A 22,000-nucleotide genomic window follows, 5' to 3' on the forward strand; every position below is an offset into this window, starting at 1 on the left:
CGGATCCTGCGGCGGAGCACGGCCCGTCGGGGCACCGGGACTGCAGGGCGCGGATCCTGCGGCGGAGCACGGCCCGTCGGGGCACCGGGACTGCAGGACGCGGATCCTGCGGCGGAGCACGGGCCCTCGGGGCAGTGCGTGGCGGCGAACCCCAGGGACCCCGGAGACGGTGCCGAGCGCGGGGCGAGCGCGCCCGGCCGGGGTCGGGGCTCCATCCCTGAGCGCGCCGCGCCCTCCGCCGGGGCCCGGCCCTGGCTCGCCCGCCCCGCGCTCCCCGTCCGAGAAGGGCAGCGGCTCCGCCCGAAGGACAGGACGCGGCTGCCCGAGCCCCACCAGTCCGCGGGGCGCCGCCCGGGGGCCGCGGCAGGACCCCAAGGTCAGCGGGAGCCACGCGGCACTCCCGCGCGTCGCCCCGAGCCCCGCGGGCCCCGCCGCCCAGCTCGGAGCAGCCGGCCGCGCCCCCGCGCACTCACCTTGCCGAAGACCCCTGGCTCAGGCCGCCGCGGCGCCCACTCCCAGCCGCTCGGAAAGGTCACCGAAAGCGCAAGCGCCGCGCGGGGCCCGCCGGGAAGGCGGAAGGAGCGGCGGCGCTCGGCGGCCAGAGCGCCGCCCCGACCGTGTCTGCGCGCCACAGCGCCCCCAGCGGCCGCGCCGGTGCCGCAGGCCGGCGAGCCCCGAGCGGGTGTGCGCGCGCGCGGCGGAGAACGGTGATTAACCGCGCGGGGGTGCCCCGGGCGCGGGACTTTCGGTGCTGAAACCGCACAAGCGGACGAGTTGGGCAACCTGAGAAAGGGGCCGTCTTTACGTGCTGTCTGAAGGCCGAGAAGCCGTCTCCCCTCCGTGGTCTTCTCGCTCGCTTTCTGTGGATTAACCGCGGTGCTGGTCACAGGTTCGTGCTCGCTCTCTTTCTGTGGATTAACCGCGGTACTGTGCGCGGCGGGACTCCCGCGCCTACGAGCGTCCACGGCCGACGCTGCGCTTGGCGGACACCGGCTTCGAAGACAGCCCTGCTTACTGCGGGCGAGGAAGCGAGACGCAAAACTTAAGCGGAGAACTGGAAATTGTAAAAACAAACCCCCCAAAACCCAAAAACCGCTTAGATGATCTGAAAACGAGCCAAATAGAAATTGGACAGGTTTAATCTAATCTAAAAGATGAGATTGGAGAGCTAGGGTACAGCAGGAAAGTCCCTCAGGTGTGTAATTGGAGGCTCAGAAGGAAAGGAGCGTGAGATGGGCAGAAATATTAGGAGAGATAACGGCTGGCTGAGAGTTTTAAAAAAGTGATGGGGCAAAAACACACCAAAGATTCAAAAAGCCTTAAGGAAGCCCAACAGGCAGATCAATGAAAATAGACCAACACCTTGAAACATCATCATAAAATCACAGAAAACCAAAAATGAGGAGAAGAATCCTACTTGCCAATCTAGACTTCTAAGCATACAGAATTTAACCTGCAATAAGGAAGACGAAGTAAAGACATTTTGGAAAACCAAACACTAAGGGAATGATCCCAGTAGATAGATGTGCAGTTAAAAAAATCAATACTCACTATTCCTGCAGAAGGACAGTGAGCTCAGACAGAAGGACAAGGACACAGGAAGGAAGAACAACAAGCAGGGTCCAGCTTCGAAGGGACAAAAGCTTCAGATCAAATGGAAGCTGTATTCACCACCTGAAAATCTTGCTAAAATATTTTAGGACAGTGGTTCTCAAAGTGAGGTTTGGGGGTTCCGAAGGACCCTGGGGATCAAAACTATTCTCGTAACAATGGTAAAATTTGGTGACTTGTCTTTTTCACCAGAATTATCTCACAAGTGTTCTGTGGAGTTCTCCAGAGGCCGACTTGTGACGTCACAACAGAATGAATGCAGAAACAGATACGGGAATCCAGCTATCCCCTATGAAGGCAGACATTTAGAGATCTACAAAAATGTCAGAGTGTCACTCTGCACACATATAGTGACTTTTCATCAAAATATTCTCTTTAACACCAAATCGGTTTATTATTATTATTATTATTTTTTAAAGATTTTATTTATTTATTTGACAGAGAGAGATCACAAGTAGGCAGAGAGTCAGGCAGAGAGAGAGAGGAGGAAGCAGGCTCCCTGCTGAGCAGAGAGCCCGATGCGGGACTCGATCCCAGGACCCTGAGATCATGACCCGAGCCAAAGGCAGCGGCCCAACCCACTGAGCCACCCAGGCGCCCCAATTATTTTTAAATGAATTAATAAATAAAGTATCTCAGCTGTAATTCCTAGTAAAGTAGATGCAATGGACATGAACAAAAGCTCTCTTGGGGCTTCAGAGTGTAACGGGTCCTGAGCTAAAGACCTGATTTCTGAACCACTGTCTTGGGAAAGAATGTTTGAGACTTATAATATGGTCGGAAACTGCTGATGACAAGCATTTCAGGAACAACTTAGGAGTATCCTCCTAATCTATTTTAAGATAAAGTTTTTGTGGGGCGCCTGGGTGGCTCAGTGAGTTGGGCCACTGCCTTCGGCTCGGGTCGTGATCTCAGGGTCCTGGGATCGAGCCCCGCGTCGGGCTCTCTGCTCGGCGGGGAGCCTGCTTCCCCCTCTCTCTCTGCCTGCCTCTCTGCCTACTTGTGATCTCTATCAAATAAATAAATAAAATCTTTAAAAAAAATGATAAAGTTTTTGAACTTCAGGGGCACTGGGGTGGCTCAGTGGGTTAAACCTCTGCGTTCAGCTCCGGTCATGATCCCAGGGTCCTGGGATCGAGCCCCACATCGGGCTCTCTGCTCTGCAGGGAGCTTGTTTCCTCCTCTCTCTCTCTGCCTGCCTCTCAGCCTACTTGTGATCTCTATCTGTCATATAAATAAATAAAATCTTTTAAAAAAAAGTTTTTGAACTTCAAACTCTGTTTGAGATCAACAGAATTTTCATGTCTTTTGTTTCAAAGCCAAAACACCCTATGAAAAATACATCTTCAAAGGAAACAATGATTGAAGACAGGACTACCCAGATTTGTGCAGAATTCCACATTTTGCAGCTGAACAGGTCAGAGAAGACATGAAGGTCCTTGGGACGCGGCTTCTCCCACTCTGTCCAGAGTGCTGCTTGCTGGCACCAGCATCATTTGTCATTGTCTGAGCTGCTTGTTTTCCCTTTGGGTCTGTGACTCAAGCTGTTCTGCGGACGCCAACATGCAAAACCTTCACCAAGGCTCATGGCTTCCTCTGTGCTAGGGTCTAAACGTCTACAAGCCTACTGAGAACTGTCAGACTGTCTCTTTTGACTTTGGACAGGAATGCAAGTTGAGCTGTGCTGAGTATGAAGCACCCAGAACTGCCATTCAAACGAAGGGGATCAAAGCTATTCTCTGTGATGCCCAGAATGTTAGTTACTACTGGGGAAAATGGCAATGAAATGAGAACAAATTTTGGAACTGAAACATCAGGTCAGTCTTCTTGTACTGCAGTTAAAAACTCAAGACTCAAGACGACTGAGGCGACAGCAACCTGAAAGGTTCAAAGAACATAGGAAGGGCCTTCCAATCGCCTCACACGTGTTAAAATGACTAAAATAAAAAAAGACAAATAAGTGTTGGCAAGAGAAACACTTGGGAGAAAAAGGAACCCTTGAACACTGTGGGTGGGAATGTAAATTGGTGCAACCACCACGGAAAACAGTATGGGGGTTCCTCAAGAAAGTAAAAATAGAAATAGAATATGGTCCAGTCATTCCAATATTGAATATTGACCCAAAGAAAACAAAACCACTAATTTGAAAAGATAATGTTCCTCTATGTTCATTGCAGCATTATTTGTGATAACCAAAAAATGGAAACAGCTCAGGTGTCCAATGATAGACAAACGGATAAGGAAAACACATGTACACACACACACACACACACACACACACACACTGGACTATTACTCAGCCATAAAAAGGGTGAAATTGTGCCATTTGCACAACAACGTGGATAGACCTAGAGGATATTATGCTAAAATAAGTCAGAGAAAAAAAAATACGGTATGATTTCATTTATATGTGGAATCTAAAGAAATGAATAAAGCAAGAAGCAGAAATAGACCTATAAATACAGAGAACAAGTGATGGCTGCCAGAGGGAAGGGAGATTGGGTGCATGGGTGAAGGGGTGGGAGGTGCTTCCAGTGGGGGAATGAATACTCGTGGGAGTGAAGGACACAGGGCAGGGAATATAGTGGACGGCGCTGTCCTAGTGTCCCGTGGTGACAGACGGCAGCCGGACGTGTGGTGGGAATGGCGGCACATGTAGACGTGGACTCACTGTCACACACTTGAAACACTGTAATATTGTGCATCAACTCCAGTAACATTGTGCATCAACTCCAGTAAGAACAGAACAGGCCCCCCGGACAGTCTCCTCGGGAAAGCAGAACTCTTGGAAAAGCAGCTGCCCCCTGAAAAGGTGCTCCGGCCAGGGACGACGCGGTGCGGAGACACAAATGTGAGTTCTGCAGTTGCGGGAAGTGGTTTCGGTGTCCTTTGGGACGTTCAGAACATGTGCTGGCCTTCCACGAAGCATCAGGTGACCGTGTTTTCCGCCAGCGCTGGACGACACACCGCAGTCTCCGTGACTCGACGGTCACATGGTCATTAGAGCACAACAGGTTGCTCCCCGCCGCCCCAGGGTGTGCGCGCGACCCTTCTGCAGGCCGCGGTGTGCGGACCAGTCCGAGCGGGAGCGCCAGGGCCCGGGATAGAAGCCAGAGGTGTGGTCCGGCTCGGGGCCTGGGACCCCGGGCCCGAGCCAGGCTGGGCTCATCTTCCCGTGAAACACGGAGAGCCCCCCAAGCCCCCCGCCCCGGCCCGGGCTGCCCTGGCGTGGACTCTGGCTCGCCGCCCTCGGAGCATTCTCCGGCCGAGCCGGCCTTCCCCAGGTTGGTCGGCGCACCCTGCGATCGCCCGCGCGCTGACCGTCCGCGAGTGCGGGGCCGCGCGCTGACCGCAGGCGGCAGGCGGGCGACTGTCCTCGTGGTCCCGGCCGCGCTCCTCCCTCCACCGCGGCCTCATCGCTGCGGTTCGGGCCGCCTTCCCGCCTCGGGAGCGCGGCCTGCGCCACCGCAGCGGCTCGCAGCGTCTCCCCCTTCCGCTGGCCCACGGCCGCCCGACGCGGCCTCTCGCCGTTGCTTCCCGCCCGGCGCGTGGACGGCGGGGCCCGTCCCGTGCGGACGTAGGGGAGAAGCCGAAGCCCAGGACTCCTGCCGCGGCCCCACAGAACTCCAGCTCTCAGCCCGGCCTTCGTCCGCGGCGTGCCCTCCCCGGGGCTGGCCCCCAGCCGTCGGCCTTCGGCTGCCCCGTTCCCGGCTGCCCCGCACGCCTCCGCGCACGGTCCTTCTCTCCCACGAGCCTTTCCCACCTCCTTGCTCCCGCGCCCAGGACGGGGGCGGCGCGACCCAGGGCAGCCGCCAGCCGCACCCCTCGACGGTGCGCGCTCGCCCCTTCCCCGGTGGCCTTCCGCGCCCGCACTGGGTACCGCCGCAGGCGCCCGGCAGCTCTGCACCGGGCCTGGCCCTCGCCGGCCTGCAGCGCGATGCCGCGGGCGCGACCCTGAGACACGGCGGAGAGCGAGTCCGGACTTAGTTCTTGCACCTCCGGGGCGTCCCGCGGGCCGACTCCGGGCTCGCAGCGTGGCCGCAGGCCTGCCAGCGCGCGGAGAGGCGGGGCCGGCAGCACGAGGTCCCGGCTGCGTGGGCGCTGGCGCGTTCTGATTGGAGGGCTCGGGCGGGGCGGGGCCGGAGGCGCGAGACGCGTGGCGCGTGAGCGCCGGCGCGTTCTGATTGGAGGAGTTGGGCGGGGCGGGGCGGGTCCGGAGGCACGAGGTCCTGGCCGCGTGGGCGCCGGCGCGTTCTGATTGGAGAGCCCGGGCGGGGTGGGGCGGGTCCGGAGGCCCGAGGTCCTGGCCGCGTGGGCGCCGGCGCGCTCTGATTGGCGGGCCCGGGCGGGGCGGGGCTGCGCTCCGACGTCCCCACGTCGCGCCGTGGCGTTCCCGCCGGCGTCGGCCCCCGCCGCTCCGCGGGGCAGTTGAGGCGGCGTCGCGGCGGCGGGCGGCATGCTGCGCAAGCTCACCGTCGACCAGATCAACGACTGGTTCACGATCGGCAAGGCCGTGGCGGATGTGGAGCTGCTCGGCTCGCCGCCCGCCTTTCCGGCCGAGGCCGGCAGGGACGAGGCGCAGCGCCGGGACGCGGGCCCCGCCGTGGGCGCCGCGGCCCAGCCGCCGCCGCCGCCGCCCGTGGCGTCCCGGAGGTAGGAGGCGGCCGTGGGTGCGCGGCCTCCGCCGACGCCGCGCGACCCCGTCCCTGCCCCCGGCCGCCGAGGGCGAGCTGGCGGACCCCGGCCCGGGAAGTCGCGCCTGCCGGGGGCCGAGCCGCCCCGGACGCCCGGTCCCGGGTCTCGGCGTCCAGGGTCGGCCTCGGCCGCGGGGTCAGGCGGGGCCCCGCGTGCCGTGTTCCCGCCCGGCCGGCCCGCAGCTCCCCGGGCGTGGGCGAGCGTCCGGGGTCCCTCCTGCGCCGGGTCCCGCCCGTGCGCTGCGTTTCCGGGGCTCGTGGCCGGAGCCCGTGGCCGGAGCCGGGCCGCCCGCCGCCGGCTGCGGTGGTTTCGCCGCGTGGGCTCGAGCCTCCGCGCGGTTTCCGGGGGCGCCCGCGGGCTCCCGCGTCCGGCGGAGGAGCGCCCCGCCTGCCTCCGGCCCGTCCGTCGGCGCTCGCGGAGCCGGCACGAGGAGGCCGTCCGCGCCCGCAGACCCGGCTCCGCGGCGTGCACCCGGGTCCACGGCGTCGGCCGCGGGGACGCTTCGGGTCTCCGGTCGCTGCAGTCGGTCTGCGCTGTTGGCGCCGGCGAGCTTCGTACGCGGGGTTCGAGCAGCCGTAGGCGACCTGGAAGCCCGCGAACGGCAAGGGCAGCTCGGGTCCCGGGGGGCTCTCCGTGGGATCGGGGCGGGCAGGACACCCCGGTGAAGGTGGGCGTGGCTGCTTCGCTCCGGGTTTTGCGCACTTTGCCTGGATGACGCTGGCGAGGACCCCACAGGCCGCCCCTCTCCCCGCTGCTGGTAACAGGCAGAGCAGCGTTGCGTCCAGATGACCCACCGCGCTGGGGAAGTAAGGGACCGACCTTTTTAGAGACGGAAACCACGGATTCGAATGTTCTTCTCACCACCAAGGATCAGTTTTTCGAATTTCTAATCCTTCAGGGACTGAGAGTTTGAAATATCAATAGAAACGAAATTTCGGAGTGATGGAATGAAAACGGACAAAATGTACGTCCCGTCTAAGACAGTCAACGTGTAAAATTACTTTGTCAGATTGCCCTAAACAGTTCAACTTCCGTAGGGGACGGGAAACTGGCAAATAACTGGAGATGGACTTAACGTGGAGGTTCGCTTGTCAGTAGGTGCTCTGAGTCTGAGGGGTTCTTCTGGAAGCCCCGTCCTGCGCCCCTGCCACCTGCCTAATGCCAGAGTGCTGCCGTGTAGAAGGCACTCAAATAGAGTCATACAACTGAAACTTCGAAATAACCCGTTGAGATGGATGGTCTTATCTTGATTTTATAGAAATCCGAAAGGAACGGACTTGGGTGGTAAAGTGCCTTTCTTTCTTTTTTTTTTTTTTAAATTAATTTTTTTTTTTTTTAAAGATTTTATTTATTTATTTGACAGAGAGAAATCACAAGTAGATGGAGAGGCAGGCAGAGAGAGAGAGAGAGGGAAGCAGGCTCCCTGCCGAGCAGAGAGCCCGATGCGGGACTCGATCCCAGGACTCTGAGATCATGACCTGAGCCGAAGGCAGCGGCTTAACCCACTGAGCCACCCAGGCGCCCCTAAAGTGCCTTTCTTAACTCCTTGTGATAAACAGTCATGGTAGGTACAATGTCCCCCCCCCCCAAAATAACACTGGAACCTGTCACTGCCTTGTATCAGATGACAAAAGGGATTTTGCTGGTATAACTAAGGTTATAGGTCCTAAAATAGGGGGACAGTACTTGGATTGTCTAATCACATGAGCTGTAGAAGCGGGATTTGATACATGAGCCGGACCTGACCAGTTGCTGCTGGACTGGGCCACAAAGGAAACAGGAGGAGAATGTGGGCAGCCGGGAGCACAGACGGAGTCCCCGCTGACAGCCACTAGGGACATGGGGACCTCCGTCTTACCACTTAAGGGAACTGAACTTGACCAACAAGCTGAATGAGACTCTTTTTTTTTTTTAAAGATTTTATTTATTTATTTGACAGAGATCACAAGTAGACAGAGAGACAGGCAAAGGTGGGGGTCGGAGGAAGCAGGCTCCTTGCTGAGCAGAGAGTCCAATGCGGGACTCGATCCCAGGACCCTGAGATCATGACCTGAGCCGAAGGCAGTGGCCTAACCCACTGAGCCACCCAGGCACCCTGAATGGGACTCTTGCAGTGAATGCAGCCTTGCCAACGTTTATTTATTTATTTTTTTTCTTGAGAGAGAGACGGGGCGGGGGAGTGCAGGGGTAGGGGTGGGGGACAGAGGGAGAGGGAACCTTAAGCAGGCTCCATGATCAGTGTGGAGCCAGATGTGGGGCTCAGTCTCAGGACCTGAGATCATGACCTGAGCCAAAATCAAGAGACAGAGGCTTAACCAGCTGAGCCTCCCAGCCAGCATCTTGATTTTGGCCTCATGGGACCCTAAGCAGAGGACCTAGTTGAGTCTACCTGAAGTCGTGATTTACAGAAGCTGTGAGGTGACGAGTATGTTCTGAACTGCCGGATTGCCGCGGTTAGGGCAGCCCCAGCAAACGAATAGAGTGGTAGAGCTGGGATTGATGTAGGGGGAGCTGACCTGAAAACCAGCCTCAACCACAGTGACTGGCTGGTTGACTGATGTCTTTCCAGAAAGGAGGGTTTGAGTGAGGTTTTGACATTGGTGAGAAAACACTTGGCGGAGAGGAAGACAGGCTTCCTGAGCCCAGGCTGTCCCATGGTGAAGCCGGGTCTGAGGACAGTGCAAGAGTGGCTTGTGTTCCGACTCCGGGGTTCAGGCCACATGAGCATCGTTAAATCGGCTTTACAGGTCGTGTGAGTGGTGACCACCAGCATTAAAAGGAGAGAAATAGAACATATCAGGCCCTTTAACACCTTAAAGTGTACTTTTTCCCAGAGAAAACTTTCCCGTAGAAACTCACCATTTCAAACCAGTGTATCTGGTGGCTCCTTTTTACGGAACTCAGTGTTTCCTTCTTGGTATGTGGATTTAGTGCTTGCTGTGTTGAGCTTTGTGTCAGGGGACACGGGCTTGGCCCTTCCGACAAGGGAGGTCGCACGGTATAGCTGAGGGTCAGATAACTGGTTGAGAAAGTTACCCCATCGCTGGGTTACTGTGCTGTGAGGATGGATATGTTGGACTCCAGAGTATCTTACTTTTCCCTTGTTGCCTTGTTGCTTCTCAGAGCGTAGGCTTTGCACAGGTGTTAACGATGTGTTATTCTCCAGGGGTTCTATTTTCTGTTCCCTCACAGAGGCCATGGCTTTTTAAAGACCTTATTGTTTCTTTAGCAGATTTAAGTTGGGAGGTCACTTTGCCATTAATTAGAGTGTTCAGTGTCTGTGTGCAGCCGGAGCGGAGTGGCTGTGAGAGAAAATGGGACGGAGCTGGGTCTGGAACTGTCCCTGAAACCAGGGAGGACTTGGCTGCTTCATCTGAGGCTACTGAGAACCGCTGGAGGGCACTCTGGGGTTTTGAGCAGAGCTGTGACACGACTTAGGACTCTGACGATCCCTGCTCTGTGGAATGGACTAGAGCAGGCCTAGGGCAGAAACAGGGACCTCAGGGAAGAGTCTCTTGGTGTCCTCTGTGACATTTCCTTTATGTGTCAGCGTGGCTGACCCATCATGCCTGTATTTGGGCCAATATGATTCTGGATGTTTCTGTGAAGCTGTTTTTTGGATGAAATTAATCTTCAAGTTGATGGATTTTTAGTAAAGCAGATTGCTTTCTAGATTGTAGGTGGGCCTCATCAAATCAGTTGAAGATCTGGCTAGAGGGAAGACCTAAAGCAAGAAGGAACTCTGCCGAGTCCCTTTAGACTCCGACTGCTGCCCTTCCTGGGGTTCCAGGCTGCCGGCTCAGCTGATTCTTTTTTTTTTTTTTTTTTAAGGTTTTATTTATTTATTTGCCAGAGAAAGAGAGAGCGAGAGAGCAAGAGCGAGCACAGGCAGGCCGACTGGCAGCAGGGGCAGAGGGAGAAGCAGGCTCCCAGCCGAGCAAGGAGCCCGATGTGGGACTCGATCCCTGGACGCTGGGATCATGACCTGAGCCGAAGGCAGCTGCTCAACCAACTGAGCCACCCAGGTTTCACTCAGCTGATTCTTTAAAACGAATCTCTCTGTGTATGCGCGCGTCCTGTTGGTTTTGTTTCTTCGGAGACGCTCACTAACGCATCTTCCAAGCAGAGAGCGCGTGGCGGGTTAGAGCGGAACTGGGACCATGGAGGCGGTAAGCGGGCGTGTGGTCTGCGTGTGTTCCTCAGGCGGAGGCGAGGGCTTTGCGTCTGGATCAGACACGGAACAGGAGTGGGGACCACGTGTGACCACGGACGACACCAAGGTCTCTGGCTGAGCAGCTGCGACATGCTGCCGTCTTCTGAGAAAGGCAGGGCTGCAGGAGGAGTTTGATCCGAACGCTTGGACCCGACATTACCAGTAGGTGACAGTAAGTGCAGGCGGTCTGGCGGTGAGGACAGAGACCTGGCTGGAGCCCGGTGTTTGGCGGTTTAAGGCTTAGAGACCAGTGAGCTCCCCCAGACTGCGGGTGGTGGATCCTAGCGGGCGAGTGCTGAGGGAGACGGTCCAAGGACCCAGGCCGGGAGCCCTCGAACGCGCAGAGACTGACAAGATGGCGCGAACAAAGGGGGGAGAGACGGGGCCGCCGGAAGGCTCGCAGGAAAACCCGCCGGTGGCCGTCCCTCCTCTCGGTAAACAAGCTTGCTTACTACCCCTGTGCGCGTCTCTCGGTACTTGTGTGGACTGCTTTGTGCTGTTTTCCCCACGTACGCGCTCCCTGAGGGAACAGATGATCACCAAGTCCCCACTTCCTAGCGCCGGGCCTGACCTGGGGTAGGAGCCCAGACTCTTGTTCGCATGAACGACCTGCCGTGGTGACCCGCCGCTGTGGACTGGGGTGCGCTGCCCACTCCTGGCCCGAGGCGCGCGGTCGGCCTTCCTCCCCCGCGCCCGGCCGACTTCCCTCAGAGGGGTTCGTGCGCGCGTGTGAGCGGCCGGGCGGGCTGGTGAACATCTCAGCATCCTGGCAGCTGCGCTGTCGGGTTTCCCGGATCAGAGGAGCCTTCCCCGCTCTTGCTTTGGCCGCTGCGCGAACCGCCGGCCCCGTGGCCCGGCCGTGGCGGAAGCCGCCTCCGTTCTCGCCCGCAGCGGCTCATCCAGCAGCTCGCACAGGTCCTGCCGCGCGGTCACCGTGCGGTCACCGTCTGTGGCCCCCGTCTGTGGAGCGCACGCGTTCCCGAGTAAGCCTTGGTCGCTCGGCGTCTTCGGGCGGGCGTGCAGCCGCCGGGGACGGTGGCCATCGGGCCGACACGCAGACCGTCGCGGCCCGGCCGGCCTTCCTCCGTCTGGCGGCCGCCTGTCTCCCGCCGCTCGCGGGCTGTGGGCGTTGTCCCTGTGTCCGGAGGACACTGAGCTCCTGTCTGCCTCGCGGCTTCCGCACCTGCCCCTCTACCCGGAGAACCCCGCGCCGGGCCGGTGTCGCCCGAGACTCACGGCCGCCTGCCGGCCCGTTCGCCGTCTTCTCACGGACTCTCCGGACTCTCCGGTGCCTCCGCAGCCGCAGGCCCCCCGCACCTCTCCCCGCCTCTCCAATCTCTTTCAACACTTTTTCCTCCTCTGAAGCACTTGCCGTGTGCCCCGGGTCTGTCTGGCGGGTGACGAGCTCTCGGCCCCCGTCCCGCAGGACGGAGCCGAGCTTCCTGGCGCGGAGAGCCGGGCGGCCGGCGCGGGCGGCTCCCTCCGAGCTGAAGGTTTTCAAGAGCCGCGTGTTCATTTGTGTGCGTGTGTGTCGACTCCTTTGTTTCTTTCTTGGTTCTTATTTATCCTTCCAGAAAACTGGAAGGTGCAAAACTGCGTCTTTGCTTGCCTGTGGCCATCCCAGAGGAGGTGTCAGGTGGGCCCTTGACCGCCTTTGGAGCTCAGAGGGGAAGTCGGGGCTGGAGGCGTGCGGGGCCCGACAGACGCGCGTCCCCGCCCGGTGTGCCCCGACACCGGACAGGCCGGCGGCTGCGTCCAAGGCCGCTCGTTCATCTGTCAAGTGGGAATAACGTTGCGTGCCGTCAGGGACTGGATGAGGGGCCGCCTGCCGCGCTCCACACAGTGCCGGGCCCGTGGCCGAGCGACCTCACGGTTAAACGGCCGGGCTTGCTGCAGATGCGGACTCCGCGGAGCTCGCCGTGTGTCCCCTACGCGGGTGCTGGCGGGGCCGGGGGCGGCGGCTGCTAACGGTTTCCCAGCTCAGGCTTTTAGCCCCTGAGCCAGGCTCCGTCTCTGCAGAACCGGGCTGAAACTCGGCCTCTAACTCCCCATCTGCACCACCGCCCCCGCCCGCCCCCTTTTGACCTTCATCTTCTGGCCAGCTTTGCGGACTGGAAGCAGCCCAGCATGTAGAGCGCGGGCTGTTAATATTCTGGAAGTTACTTGTGTTAAAATTCCTATTTGGTTTGTAGGTTTTCTCAGAACAACTGTAGTTTTAAATTCCCCCCGTGCTCTCGCAGGAAATGTGGTTATTAGGTCATTGCCCGAGTGAAGTGAGAGATGGAGGCTTTGCATACCACGATGCTGTGCGTTCCTTCCGCTGCCCTGAACGTCTGGTTGTGGAGCTAAGCGACTGTGTCGTGGGGACCTGGGGCAGTGTGGGGGTCGTGCTCCTCCGGGGCTGGAGGGTCGCTAGCTGCCTGCCGCCTCCGCCGCTGCGGGAAGCTTCGGACGGGAGGGACTTAACAAAGTCCTCTTCTTCACGGCGGGTAGGGACCGTGGGTCCTCTCAGGAGGGTGGTGGGATTGGTCGTCTTTTGTGTGGCGGCTGATGGAGGTGCTTTGTGGGGAGAAAGGAGCGTTTGGGGCCCTTTTGTGGTGTGTGTTCACTAATGGGGTGGGGTGAGGTGGCCAGTTCTAGTGCCACATGTCACAGACTCCCTGTTGTTTGTTTATTTATTTATTTATTAAGATTTTATTTATTTGTCAGAGAGAGAGAGCGTGTGCGTGCACGAGTTCACGGGCAGACAGAATGGCGGAGGGAGAAGCAGGCTTCCTGCTGAGCAGGGAGCCCGATGTGGGGCTCGATCCCAGGACGCTGGGAACATGACCTGAGCCGAAGGCAGAGGCTTAACCCACCGAGCCACCCAGGTGCCCCTCCCTGTTTAAAGCAGAAATTTTGTTACCACCGTTGAGGTAATAATAAAACTCTTGTTTATCTTGTGTTCACTGGACAGTAAGCAGTTATGGGGTTCTGGGGGTACTTGGCTCTCCCACAAGCAGTTTCTACTCTGAGGCTTTTATTTTTATTTTTTTATTTTTTAAAGATTTTATTTATTTACTTGAGAGAGAGACAGTGAGAGAGAGCATGAGCAAGAAGGTCAGAGAGAAGCAGACTCCCAATGGAGCTGGGAGTCCGATGCGGGACTCGATCCCGGGACTCCAGGATCATGACCTGAGCGGAAGGCAGTCGTCCAACCAACTGAGCCACCCAGGCGTCCCTACTCTGAGGCTTTTATAGTGATTAGAGAGTCACAGTTTGCTCATGAAAACAATCAAAGGGAGGAGGAGCGAGAGGTGTCTTTATTTTAGATCTACTTAGGGCTGTGTTTCCACTTACCTTGTCTTATTAAACTCTGGTCCGGCTGACATCATTTATGACACAGGATTAAAGACCAAACGGAGGCCCTTTCAGAATGGTGTAGGTGTTGGCCAAGAGGCCAGGAACAAACAAGTCAGAAGGGTTTTTTGGGAGCAGATACTGAATTCTAGTCTTGAATAGTTTTCTTTTAGAGGGGAAAAAACAAATCTCCAAATATAAAGTTGTAAATATTGGGTACCTTGGACTTAATTTTTAAGAATGATAAAGATTCTTGGACTTTATAAAAAAAAGTAAATCCAAAGATTAGTTTCCCTACTTTAATGAAATTATAAAATACTGAATTTTGTATACTGAATATTTGCTATATTTTCAGAGAGAACTGGAGGGGTGGGGGGGAGGGGAGAGAATCTTAAGCAGGCTCTGTGCCTGGCAGGGAGCCTGACCTGGGGCTCGACTCCATGACCCTGAGATCATTACCTGAGCTGAAATCAAGAGTCGGAGGCTTAGCGGATTGAGCCCCCCCAGGCCCCCCAGAATATTTGCTATTTTTAATGAACCCACTCTGTTTCTTTTTATTGATACCATATAGAGCTCTTTTTTTTTTTTTTTTACTTTCCCATAATGTTAATTGGGATTAAAAATGTAATTTGTAACAAATCTGAATGTCGGAGTAAAACACCTAACTTAGTCTTTAAACTGCACATGATTTCCTCTGTCACAGCCCATCTCCCCTTCCCTGCGGAGAATGACTGAGCTCGAGTCAGTTCTGTGTTATAAAGTCCGATTCCCATCAGTCACTTGTTTTATTCTCTGCGTGGCTTCAGGATAAAAGGTTAATGTCTAATTTTCACACAGAATTCGTCCAATTCCATACTTGTTCCTGTGAGATGTTTGAAGTATAAGAAAATACTTCAAACATTTTTTTCAAAATGTGTAGGAATCATTTTAGTTAAAAGTATACAGTTCAATGAAACATCGCATTCTTAGAGTGGGTAAAAACGGGACACTATTTAAAACATGGGACGCGCAGTTAAACACGACTTAACAGAGAAACGTGAAATCACATCACTTTTTCATATTCTTAATACTAAGAATTCTTCTAAAGAGGGCCATAAAAACTCTTCCGGTTATAAGTAACTTAACTCGATGGGTAATAATAGGGTAGGTTCCATATCCTATGTGAGAACACTGGGAACTTGTTCTTTGTGGTTTTGTCCACATAGCTGGAAATCGTGGGTATTTCGTCTTTATCGGAACTCCTGGAGCTTGTGCCCAGGATCACAGACGGAACAGGACGGTCTGTGTCCCCTGACTCTTCTGGGCCTTCTTGCTGGTTACCTTTGCTAGGACTGGTTAGGAAGTCTTTCAGAACTTGCTTGAAGATGTAGACTATTTCCCATGGCAGCACATCGTTTTCTGCTAAAACTTCTCGAAATCTGTGGGGAAACCAGTAATGAATATTCAGTTCAGAGACTTTCTTTTGTCGTTTGTGTGTATCTGCAAAATACAGCCTAAATACCGTGATCCTACAGTAGTTGCTTGCTGTTTGCGTAATCTGCATATTCCTTTAAAATTATGCATCTTAGTAAAGAAATTCTGCATATGACTTAAAAATATTTCTTAGCTAGTCTGTCCTTTGGGATTTTGGTTCTAGGTTTTTGATACCCACTGTTAAAGAATTTACATGATAGAATATAATTTCCAGTCTAGCTGTATGAGGAACTTAGACTCTACAGTAGCAAAATACCATAAAAGAGAACATAGCATTTTTACCTGCTGAGAATAGTTCCAGTTTGACAAGGCTGAACTTGGGAGCAAAGGACTTCAAGTTGTCTTTGTTCGTTAGCTGGAATAGTCGCGTAGGGATTCTGGTAGTTTCTCAGCCAGCTGTAATCCACACCTGTTTTTCTCACTTTCTGTTCATTTTCGATCTCTTGTATTAATCTCTCTCGCTCCTGCAGATGCCATTTCAGTTCCCGAAGCAGAGTCTTTGTCACGGCTTCGGAGCCAGGGTAGTGTGTGGGTTTGTAGGAATCATATTTTGGCCACTTCATCCAGCCAAAAAGTGGCATTTTTAGCCTGTGGAAATATTATCACTTGTTTATTTGCACCAAACGTTGTGGTTCTGATGAGCAAAGAGCAAATAAATTTGCCAGAAAAGTGTATGAGTTTTTCACTGGTTAGGTATGCAGGTCAGAATGAGATTAGAGCATGGATTAAAGCTTTGCGTTTTCTAACTAGGTCAGTACCAAAAACCAAGCTTTGAAAATACATTTACGTGGCTAAGCAGCAACGAAATCTACCCAGTCAGAGATGATCTGGGGACTGAACGTTCTCTGAAAATAACATTGACACTTGCTATTAAAAGTTCTTAGGAGGCTTTAAAACATGAACGGAGAGGAAGTGCTATCTGGAAGCGCCCCTCGGACCGAGGTTTGGTGCAGAAAGGGTTTCGAGCGTACCTGGTGCGTTGGGTCCGCTGTGGTGGTGCTCCCAGGGACTCTGCTTGACTTGGCGGTGAAGCTGTGGTCACTCAGGCGTGCGCTGGGCTCCTGGCTGTGGCCCCTGTTGGAAGGAGGGAGCCCCCTTGTTTACCCACAGAAGCTGTATTTGAAATAAATAAGCTTCTGTGTTAGGAATGAGGTTGTGATGTCTTCATTTAGAGAGAATGCTCATTAATTCACCTTGTAAGTGAGCTAGACGAAATGACAAAAATAACTTACTATTCTGCACAAATTACACAGAACAGTCCACCTTCTGAATGTAGCTCCGTCTGTTTGAGAAAGATGCCGGCAGCAGTGGGCTCTGGTCCTAAACGCGCTCCGACTTGTTTGGTAACGAAACGGGAGCGACAGTGTGGGGCAGCACGGATGCGCCCCCGGCTACGGGGAGACGGTCGCGTGGTGGCTGCTCTGCCGTGCGTAGCTGTAGGTCACAGTTTCGTGCTGTATTTTTATGCCTGTAGAGCGCTAAAAATAACCTCGCTGCCTTTATTCTTCAGCTTACCTCGCAGGCCATCTAGAAGCCAGGTCACTGTCCCCTCCCCTGAAAGCAGGAAAAACAGTCTTGATGATTTGTGAAATACCCATTTTGAGAACATTTGTTGTGATTGAGCAAAGTAGGCAAAGAAGGCTTATTATATCTGGGGGCGCCTGGGTGGCTCAGTGGGTTAAGTGTCTGCCTTTGGCTCACGTCATGATCTTGGGGTCCTGGGATCGAGCCCCACATCCGGCTCTCTGCTCAGCGGGGAGCCTGCTTCCCCCTCTCCTGCTCCCACTGCTTGTGTTCTGTGTCTCTGTGTCAAATAAAATCTTTAAAAAATGAAAGAATGCTGGTATCTGCCTTGTGAAACATTTAGTAAAGGTTATTTTTTATACTCATTCTGTTTCTTTTTCTAAATAGTAGTTAAATTTATGTATTTAAGCAAGTCATAATGCCAGAGGACATAAATGCTGAAGTAGGTGACTCCTAAAATACACTTTATAATTTCTTTAAAAACATAGCAGTAGTAGATTAAGGTTAGGGAAAAATTAGAGATCTAAGAACGTACGGAGTTGAAAACAAGGTCTTACGATTCCCTACGGCAGATCGAACATCCCGGGGCGCTCTCCTGGAGCTGAAGGTGAGACGCCGACGGGATGCTCCTGGCCGGCGGCGCGCGCGGGTCGGGGGCGTGTGGTCGTGCTCAGGAGCGGACGGGCCTCTCGCTCTCCAGTTCCCTGGTAAGTGACTACATAGTGGCTTTTCCTTTTATAACATTTGTTTCTCGGTTGCCTTTTCCGACAAGTGAACCATGAAGAATAGCCAGGGTTTACATCAGACCCGAATGTCATGCCTGATCAGGACTGACGCGTGTGGTCAGCCCGGAGGTGCTGCAGCTTGCATGTGAGAAAAGCCGGTGTCAGCCCGTGTTCTCGTCAACGAGAAGGATTTCACATCACATTGTGGGGAGTATGAGAAGGAGAGGAGAGGAAAGTTTATCACGGCACAAGTGTCCTACCGGATTTTCTGTCAAAGTCACGAAGAATCCTGACCTGTCTCCCTTTGAATACCCTCGTTACTGCTTTAATTCCTAAAGTTTTGGTCTCTGAGGTGGTAAGAACAGCTATCGGACCGAGATCGGGTATGGAACATGAACCCGGTTTCTTTCTGGGGCTCCGTGCTGTCTTGCGTTGTCGCTTGCTCTGCCCCGGAGCGTGTCCTGATGCCTCCCGAGCCCACGCGGACCGTCACAGGGGCTCACACTGACTCAGTCTTTTGAGATGTTTATTCTCTTTCTCTTTTCCATTTACCCGCATCATAATTCTTTTTTCCAGGACCCAGTTTAAAGTCACCTAAGTTTTCTTCCGTCGGAGGGAGACAGCAGCCTGTTTTCCTGGGCTCTGGTGTTCCTTTGAACCTCTAGCAAGTTTGGTCCGTGTTCTTGTTCGCTCTCGGCCCTGCTTTCTACTTCCTGAGCAGGCTGTGCTCCGCCCTCCGCTGGGATTGCTGGCTTCCCGTCGCGCAGCACGTGCTTGCTGCCTGTGGGTGGCCTGATGCTGGCTGGGGACCCAGGGACACCGGAGGACCTAGTCTCTTCCCTTGCGGAGCCCACCTTCCAGTGGGGAGCCAAGGAGGAGCACCTGATTCGTTAGCCAGCTGATCACAGATTGGGGGTGGCGAACCCACTGGAGGCCCGTCCCAGTTCCGTGGGGAGGTCAGAGGAGGGCTTTTTGGGGAGAGGGAGTCCTTTGAATAGAGATTTGAAGAGAACTGAGCTACTGCACAGAGAGCTTCTCCAAGACCGCCTTCCTCTTAGCACCTGTCTTGCCGTTGGGACGACTGCGCACGTCCGACCCTCGCGGAGCTTTCCTTAGGAGTCAGCTGACATTTGGGACACCTTCCTCTGATGTGTTGCTTGTAGAAACCTGTGTTTGTCGTACTCCGGGTACACTACTGGTATCGTATTATCCATTGTATTTTTTCTGTCCTAGATCCCGAGATTGTTTGATTGAAGTAGAGCCCGAGTACTCTGGTCACGCTCCTACCATACGACGGAGATGGGGGGTATAAGTACTGGTAGATCAGGGCCAGAGAGCGCCTTTGTGTTGCTCCTCTCTGTCAGGCTGTGATCAGATTAACTTGGATTTTAAATATTTTAGTAAGTTGAATAAATGAGTCATTTCTCTCTTTTTTTTTTTTTTTTTTAAAGATTTTATTTATTTATTTGACAGACAGAGATCACAAGTAGGCACAGAGGCTGGCAGAGAGGAGGAAGCAGGCTCCCCGCAGAGCAGAGAGCCCGATGTGGGGCTCGATCCCAGGACCTGAGATCATGACCCGAGCCGAAGGCAGCGGCCTAACCCACTGAGCCACCCAGGCGCCCCTAAATGAGTCATTTCTAATGAGTTACTACCTTAGGATATTTTGTGTGGAAGATATAAAATTTAAAACTATGAAGCTGGTCAGTTTCTTTTTTGGTCTTTGTCATTGTCTTCTCACGCGGTGTCCAGCAGCATCTGATAGCAGTGAAGGGAAGACTCATCACTGTAAGGACACGGAGAGCAAAAAAAAATAAAATAAATTCCTTTGCTACTGGATTTAAAGTTCTGGATTATTAGCTGGTAAAGATGCGGTTAAGGGGTGCCTGGTTTTGGCTCAGGTCATGATAGCAGGGTTGATAAGCCCAGCGTCCGGCTCCATGCTCAGCAGGGGTGCTCTCTCTCTGCCCCTCCGCCCCAATAAATAATAAATAAGTAAATAAATATGTCTTTAAAAAAAGATGCAGTTAATATTTTTTATATTTAAAGATTTTATTTATTTATTTGACAGAGGAGAGACACAGCGAGAGAGGGAACATAAGCGGGGCGAGTGGGAGAGGGAGAAGCAGACTCCCGGGATCATGACCTGAGCTGAAGGCAAGAGACTTAATGACTGAGCCACCCAGGTGCCCAAGATGCAGTTAATTTTTAAGGAGACACTAAAACTGTGTTAAATTTCTTTTCCCGGTATGTTTTTTCTTAATATTTTAAAAATACACAGATGCATACACTTTTTAAAGTTAAAATTCACGTTTATAGGGATGCCTGTGTGGATCAGTGAGTTAAGCCTCTGCCTTAGGCTCAGGTCATGGTCTCGGGGTCCTGGGATTGAGTCCCGCATCGGGCTCTCTGTTCATCGGGGAGCCTGCTTCCCGCCCCCCCGCCTGCTTCTCTGCCTACTTGTGATCTCTGTCAAGTAAATAAATAAAAAAATGTTAAAAAAAAAAGTCGCGTTTATATCGGGTTGTGCGAATGTTCCTGATCTGCGGGAATTGCTGGTGTACTCAGGGCCGTGGGCGGTGGGTGTTTTGTGAGTGGCTCTTGCTCTCGCCCTTCAGCCTTGCTAGAGACGTCGTTCGTCAGCTTGTACGGCATTTAGTTTGTTGATATGGTCCTTTCTGACTTTTCCTTTTCGTGCCCCTGTTCAGGAAGGCCTTCTCTACTCCAAAGTTCTCGAATGTTGGAGAACATTAGCTTTACAGGCCTAAAACCATAAGTACCTGGGGTTCGAACCCGTTTGGAATTGATCTGAGGTTGGTGTGAGGTGTAGGGTTCCCAAACTGGAGAGCCAGTAGCTAAACTGAGTGGTCATTGCTCCGTTCTGCAGATTTTCCACGTTCTCCGCATGCCAAGTAGTTGTGTGTGTCCTGGGTGTTTTGATGTGATGGGCCCTGGGGTTTGTTTAAATCCTCTGGCGAGTGCAGCTCTGTGGCGGGGGCGAGTTCTCCCAGCTGCCAGGTTCGGGGTTCCCTTGTGTCTGTCCCGCGTGGTGCCACCTGCTGGCCGTTGTGTACTTCAGTCCTGGGTCCTCAGTCCGGGGCGGGGCGGGGGGGGGGGGGGGGTGGGTGGGTGTTGCGGTCTGCGCATGCTCCCGCAGCCTCCAGCCTCCAGTCGAGCCCACTAGCTTATGGACGGCCTTGGGGGGTGGGTCTCGAGTTCCCAGAAGCTCTCCTGTCTCTTCGGTCTTTCATTGCTCCGCTCCACCCTGCGCTTCCTGCCAGGGCAGCTGCCTGCGTTCACCTCTGGGGTCAAGCAGTGGGAGGACCCCGGAGGAGTGAGGGTCTTCCCTATCCTCTGGGAGATGGGGTTCCCCCTCCTTAGAGCCTGAGGCTCTTGCTGAGCCCTGGAACATAGAGAAAGGAGAAAAGAGAAAAATTGGGGACTGCCAGCACTTTGAGCATTTGGGGTCCCTTTTCTTGATCCCCAAGAGCACTTCCGGGGTGCTCTATGCCGGGACCTGTGTCTGCATTGGGTCCTGCGGTGAGTTCAGCTCAGGGGACAGCAGAATTAAACGGTGGCAGGTGCACCGCTGGTGGCCTGCTCGATGCTCGGGCTGCTGGTCTGGCTCCCCGTCTCCCCTCGTCATCCTGCGGGCACGGGTGCAGCCCGCACGTCTGGTCTTCCCAGCAGTGCCGACCAGGGGATCATTCTTGACTCTTGCTTTCTCGCAAGGACCTAGTTGACCAGCATCCGCGGCTCCCCTCAGCTGCCGCCGCTCTGGTCTGGGCTGCCTGTCTCTGGCCTGGGTTGTTGAGCTAGGGTGTCCGGTGCTCTCCCCGCTCTGGCTGCGTCGTCCCGGGCCACCTCACCCGGCTTCTGTGGCCGTGAGCCAGCCCGCTCGAACAGGAGTTCGGTGTTGCTGTTTCTCCGTCCCCGCTTAGAGCCCCTGGCCCTTAGAGCAGGAGTCACACTCTTTGTCACCAGTGCCTGCCGGCAGCCTGCCCCACCGTCCCCAGGAAACACCCCGCTTCCCTGTACCTCTGGGCTTCCCCGCTGCTGCTGGCTTCCTTGGCGTCCTGACTCCGGTGGCACGCTTGTCCCGGGCTCCGGCTTCCCGCTGCTGTCCCTCAGGAGCCCTCGCCCCTCCGTGGGGTGACGGCCCTCCTCTCGCTGCCCGTCTTCGCTCTGATGTCAGCTCAGCATGGGTCACGTGGCAGCCGCCCCAGCGTCTCGTCTCCTGGTTGGACTGCTCTCTGTCTAGCCTACTGTGCTTGCCTTTATTTTTCTTTTCCTGACTAGACTGGAAGCTCCATGAGGACCGTCTGCCAGCTGCTTTTTAGGGGTGGGGGGAGGAGCCGTGGCAGAGGGAGAGAGACTCTTCAGCAGGCTCCGTGCCCAGTGTGGAGCCCAGTGTGGGGCC

At 54.7% G+C, this 22,000-nt stretch overlaps 3 protein-coding genes across 3 annotated transcripts in view; 1 reads left to right on the top strand and 2 right to left on the bottom strand.

Moving 5' to 3' along the window:
* The window catches only part of ATP5MJ (ATP synthase membrane subunit j), a 5,172-nt gene extending 4,590 nt beyond the window's left edge, over window positions 1-582 (bottom strand). Inside the window, exon 1 of the mRNA XM_059374112.1 lies at window positions 474-582. The gene's annotated coding sequence lies outside the window, so the exon portion shown is untranslated. The remainder of the gene's footprint in view (window positions 1-473) is intronic.
* A 5,485-nt stretch (window positions 583-6,067) lies between these two features.
* TDRD9 (tudor domain containing 9) overlaps window positions 6,068-22,000 on the top strand; it is a 100,762-nt gene continuing 84,829 nt past the window's right edge. Inside the window, exon 1 of the mRNA XM_059371361.1 lies at window positions 6,068-6,264. Within this exon, the coding sequence (XP_059227344.1) occupies window positions 6,068-6,264 (197 nt within the window). The remainder of the gene's footprint in view (window positions 6,265-22,000) is intronic.
* Window positions 14,667-16,726, bottom strand: RD3L (RD3 like). The gene is made up of 4 exons (XM_059371362.1): window positions 16,564-16,726; window positions 16,303-16,405; window positions 15,614-15,919; window positions 14,667-15,276 (listed from the first exon to the last, which is right to left on the bottom strand). Exons 3-4 carry the CDS (start codon window positions 15,910-15,912, stop codon window positions 14,979-14,981), a joined length of 597 nt encoding a protein of 198 aa, XP_059227345.1. The 5' UTR covers window positions 15,913-15,919; window positions 16,303-16,405; window positions 16,564-16,726; the 3' UTR covers window positions 14,667-14,978.

This window comes from Mustela nigripes, chromosome 13 (genome assembly GCF_022355385.1).
Source record: "Mustela nigripes isolate SB6536 chromosome 13, MUSNIG.SB6536, whole genome shotgun sequence".
NCBI classification, from domain to species: Eukaryota; Metazoa; Chordata; class Mammalia; order Carnivora; family Mustelidae; genus Mustela; species Mustela nigripes.